At 39.6% G+C, this 4,836-nt stretch overlaps 1 protein-coding gene across 1 annotated transcript in view; it reads left to right on the top strand.

Annotated features, from left to right (window-relative positions):
- arhgef11 (Rho guanine nucleotide exchange factor 11) overlaps positions 1-4,836 on the top strand; it is a 42,305-nt gene that overhangs the window by 16,751 nt on the left and 20,718 nt on the right. The window contains exons 10-17 of the mRNA XM_015399825.1: positions 361-409; positions 1,317-1,354; positions 1,446-1,538; positions 1,731-1,802; positions 1,884-1,988; positions 3,612-3,710; positions 3,888-3,930; positions 4,030-4,126. Of these exons, the coding sequence (XP_015255311.1) occupies positions 361-409; positions 1,317-1,354; positions 1,446-1,538; positions 1,731-1,802; positions 1,884-1,988; positions 3,612-3,710; positions 3,888-3,930; positions 4,030-4,126 (596 nt within the window). The remainder of the gene's footprint in view (positions 1-360; positions 410-1,316; positions 1,355-1,445; positions 1,539-1,730; positions 1,803-1,883; positions 1,989-3,611; positions 3,711-3,887; positions 3,931-4,029; positions 4,127-4,836) is intronic.

The following is a 4,836-nucleotide window of genomic DNA, read 5'->3' as shown; positions in this document are numbered from 1 at the left end:
TCATCACACCATTTCAAATTTTTGAAATGTAGGGGAAAAAAGTACAAAAAAAGAATAAAAGCATTTTAATGGACTGCTGAAATGTTTGCAGAAAAAGGAAAAAAAAAAGAAATCCCTGCTTAGAAAGTTAAAAAACAACATATCTGTTATATTTAAAGTCCTTTTATTTTTAGAAAAACCATTTGTCAATGCAGAGGATGCTAACCAGCATTGTTTAGCATCTAATTTTTCCAAGGATCTTCATCATTTTATAACCTAGGTGATGAAGAGTGTTTAAAGAGCCACAGGTAGCAGATCTCTGTCCTGGATTATTATGGGATGGCTGCTTGTTGAGTTGATCATTTCCTGTTTCTTTCTCAGGAGGGAACGAGGTCAGAGTTCGTCACAAGCTACATCCAAGCAGGAGAAGGTTTGTCTCTGCGCTTTTGCTAAAGCTTTTAGAAAAAACGAGCCCTAACATTTTAGCTTAGCACCTTTTAAAAAAGTGTTCACACCCTTTGATCTTCTCCAAGTTTTTCTGGGATCCAGCACGGAGCAGTGATTAAACGGAACGAGAAAGATGTGTTGTTATAAAGATGCTTCCGCCATTATGTGCTGCTGCTGCTGTGTTCAGGAATATCAGCCATTCTGGTCTGCTGTGATCAAATCAGCCCCTCGCACACATTGTCTTCATTATTGGATCAGACTACAGACAGCTTCTTTAACCGATGATTATCCTGTTATTCTGGGTCAGTTTCTGTAATGGACCACTGATAGTTGTCCTGGCAACAGATTTTGAGCCCTGGATCTCTGCAGCTCCTCCAGTGTTACCATGGCGGCTGCTCTGACTCATATTCTCTATCGGATCAGTAACATCTTGGTAGATCTGCAGCCCTGTGGTCATCTTTTTATTTTAGGTGATTTTTGAAAAGGTTTCTGTAAAACGTTCAAAGCTCAGCTTATTGTTAAACTTAAAGCTGATTTAACTGCTCTTCAGCGTCTTCCTGTTGCGTCTGATGTTTTTCTGGTATTCATGAAGCAGTTTGTTTTTTAACAGACCTCTAAGGGTTTATTTTAGGGATTGAATTAAACACTAAGCCCCTCTATGTTTGTTAATTAGCTGGTATGAGGCCTGCAGGTTGTTTTTAGGGATCAGAGTCGACACATTTCAACCTAACTTAAGTCTTTAATTATTTCCAATCCGATCTCAGTGGAGCGCATTAATAATCGTAGCTGTAATGTTAATAAACTAAGGGAATGTTTAAGGGGTGTGAATACTTTAGTTAAATGTAAAATAGTTAAAATGTTTTCTAATGAGGCGTCCTGTTCCTCCACAGGACGGCTGTCCATGGACTCCAGTGAAGGAGACCCGGAGGTGAGCTTGTCTGTCCAATCAGAGCAGAGTCTGTTGGTGCATGTGATCGTCCACTCATCCCGTTCCCCTTCATCCTCCCTCCCCCCCCCAGCCCTTTGAGACTCCCAACTCCTCCCCCCCATCACCATTCAGGACCCCCCATCACCGCTGCCAGAACTCGGACACACACGGCCTGTCTGACACGGTGAGACGGACACACATCCGCCGCCATGTTTCCTTCTCCTTCATTTTTCTCATTCGTCTTTTCCACATTTTTATAACAATAGATCTACGTTCTCAGTCTTTCCTGTTTCCTGCATGTTAGCAATAAATAAACGAGTACTTGTGATGTTTCAGCCATTTAAACGACATCTTTATTCATCTGTTTCTATCACAGGGTGGAAAAGCGCAGATCATCAGCCCTGAGGAGGTGGATGATGATGATGTTGATGGCTACCGCTTTAACGAGGTCTGGGTCTTTTAATTGAACCTGTCTGATCCTGTAGCTGCTTTTCTGTCTTCCTTCATGTTATTTTTCCTGTGTTTATAGATGGACGGTCCTTTCCAGGACATCGAGTTGTTAAAGTCCCGACCAGCACACATGACGGTCTTCATGAGATACGTCTTCACCCAGCTGCTGGACCCCAACCCTCTGGTCAGCTAAGATTTAGGCCGTTTCTCAATATGTGTACTTGTGCGTTCTCGTGCACTCGTGAAACGTCCTCAGCCTCAGTACTGTTCCAATTCACAAGGGCAAGAAGGCCGAGAACAGACAAAGTCCCCGGATGTTGTTCTCGCCCCTTCCTATTTACCCAGCATGCATCAGAGCAGATTTGTCCATTCTTCAAATTGACAGCTGTCCCAGCATGCACTGCGGCTTTAGAAGCTTTCAATGGAGCGCTTCATTGAATGTTAAAATCTCTATTTTCTGTTGTTCAATAAAAGTAAGTTTTAAGATCATTTGAGGCGAGAACATTATACATCTAAGCGTCACTATATGGCTTATTTACCAATTTAATGCGTAATTTAAAAAAGAAAATTCCGAAGTTGAGAGGACTGTGGCAACCAGCCGACCTCTGAGGCTAACGGCAGCTAGGGCTAACGTTAGCCCTTCTTCATCAGTCCTCTCTTGGCATAGCCGTGTGTGAAGGACCGCATGCTCTGATTGCGATTTTTTTGTTTTATTTGGCAAAATGTTGATTTGTTTTGTGTTTATCTGATCAATTATTATTCCCCCACTAAATAAAAAAAAAACAGAATTTATTAATATCTAGAGACTAAAAATAATAGGAGGTGAAATGCAGCTCTACACGGTTTGAGCATGTGTTGACTTCATCAGCAGCTTCTGTTCCGGTTGACCCATATTTATGCTGCATGCTCCCGTTCTCCCAGAGTTCAGACTTTCCTGTCTTCTTCTAAAGAACGTACTTGGCGAGGACATGAGTCCGTACTCACATTCTTGTGAACTGAGAAACAGCCCTAGTCTGTCTGGGTTTAACTGCCCAGTCATACCTTACATGGTCTCAGCTCCGCGACATAATCTGGTTTAAACAGGAATTCGAATAAACCAGAACCCCACTGAGTGTCCAACATCGTCAAACCTCTGCTGCCGTGCATTTTTTAACTTTCAGCTTTCTTTTAACTTATTTAATTTATCTTAGATTATATTCTAAATTACACTTTTCCTGACCTTCTTGCAAAAAATGGATTACCTTTGATAAACAACAGTTATCAGATCAGTTCTAGTTTTTTACTGTTATTCTTTTTTTTAATCCTGTTTCATGTTTATTTTGTGTGTTTTGCACCGAGGCTCTGGAATAACTTGCCTTGGCATATTAGATCAGCAGGCTCCCTTGAGGTTTTTAAATCCTCTTTAAAATCACATTTCTTCTCCCTGGCTTTTAATCATGTCTAAGTGGACATTTGGCAAACTTTTATTTTAAATTTTATTTTATTCTAAAATGTATTTTAATTAAAACATTTATCCTATTCTATTTTTATGTGTTTATGTATTTTAGCCTTCAGTTTTTATCTTATGTTCCTTAACTGTGATTCCTGTACAGCACTTTGGTCAAGCTGTTTTAAATGTGCTTTATAAATAAAGTTTGAGTTGAGTTGAGTTGTTTTCTGCTATGGTTAGAATTAGGTCTATGGTAAGCTGTGTTTGTATTTTATCACTCCTCACCGCCACTTTGATCTACAGCTGGATGGTGAAGATCTCTGGGGATAAACTGGGATCTTTTTTCTTATATTCCTGTTATTGTTCTTTCCTCCACAGCTGTTTTATCTGTCTGTGGAGGCGTATTTAGGCTCCAGCCCTAAAGATGCTCGGGCGCTCGCCCCTCAGATCTGCTCCCACTTCCTGGACCCAGACGCTGTATGTAGCCATCTTCTACTTTACTGTATGAACTAGTGTTTGTTTGGTAGTAAGTAAATGGAGTTTGTAGAGATTGATGTTAGTTTCTTTTCATTAATTGTGAAAATCGATTCAACCAGCGACATTTTTGATTATTGAAGGTGAACTCTTTCATTGAAATGTTTTTTTTTCTTCCAGCCTTTGAAAATCAGAGTGAAAGAGGAATATTTAACAGACATTGGTGAGACGCCTGAAAGCCTCATGAATGATCAAATATATCTCTGTGTTTGTTTGGTTTTTAGTTTTTTATCATATTATTAATGAGCCTTCCTCCTTGTAGAGAATCGCCTCCACGCCCAGGAGGACATCAGAGGGCCTCTGTCTGAGCTGCAGCAGCTGGTGCTGCCAGACATCCAGGAGTTGATACAGGACTACAGGTAGGAGACGCTAAATGCTGCTCGTTCTCCTTCCAAAACACAGTTTAACTTCACAACATATAAATCTTTAAAATGTTTGCCTTTTTTTTAACCACTGATGATTTTGACCCTTTATATCAAAAAGCTGTAGATATTTCTCTTGAAGCTCTTTAGCTTCTCGAACTCCATCTGTTTAAAGCCTCACTCTGAATTTTCCTTTGAGCTTCATTTAGTCCGACTTTTTAAATACTGAATTAGATTCAGAGACAGAGAAAACTGACTGAGTTGAAGGAAACTCAACATTAACCGTTTATTCTTCAGCTGTGCTTCTTCTCTAATATGATCTTTGTCATTGTTCCTAGAATATGAAACTAACAAACTGTGGTTTAATTAATCTGGAATTAAAGATGATTTAGAAGAGTTTATAACCTGTTTCTGAACAAAGTGAGGTTTTAATGATAATATGGTTAAAGGTGTTTTACAGTGTTTGCTTTGATCTGTTCAAGGTTTAAGATGCGGTACTGCTTGAAATATTAAAACAACGAGCAATCGGATCAAAACATTATCATTCGACCTTTATTTTTGAAAAATCTGTAGATAGAAATGAACCAAGAAACCTGCAAAGGACAAGAAATCGCTGATCTCCAGCTTACCGTATTTTCACGACCATAAGGCGCACTGTACTAAAAGGCGCAGTCTCAGTTATGTGTGCCATTATTTAACTCACACAT

Source organism: Cyprinodon variegatus, unplaced genomic scaffold (assembly GCF_000732505.1).
Source record: "Cyprinodon variegatus isolate N-32 unplaced genomic scaffold, C_variegatus-1.0 Scaffold1049, whole genome shotgun sequence".
Taxonomy (NCBI): Eukaryota; Metazoa; Chordata; class Actinopteri; order Cyprinodontiformes; family Cyprinodontidae; genus Cyprinodon; species Cyprinodon variegatus.
Note: the sequence above shows the minus strand (reverse complement) of the source record. Positions and strands in the feature narration are given on the sequence as shown.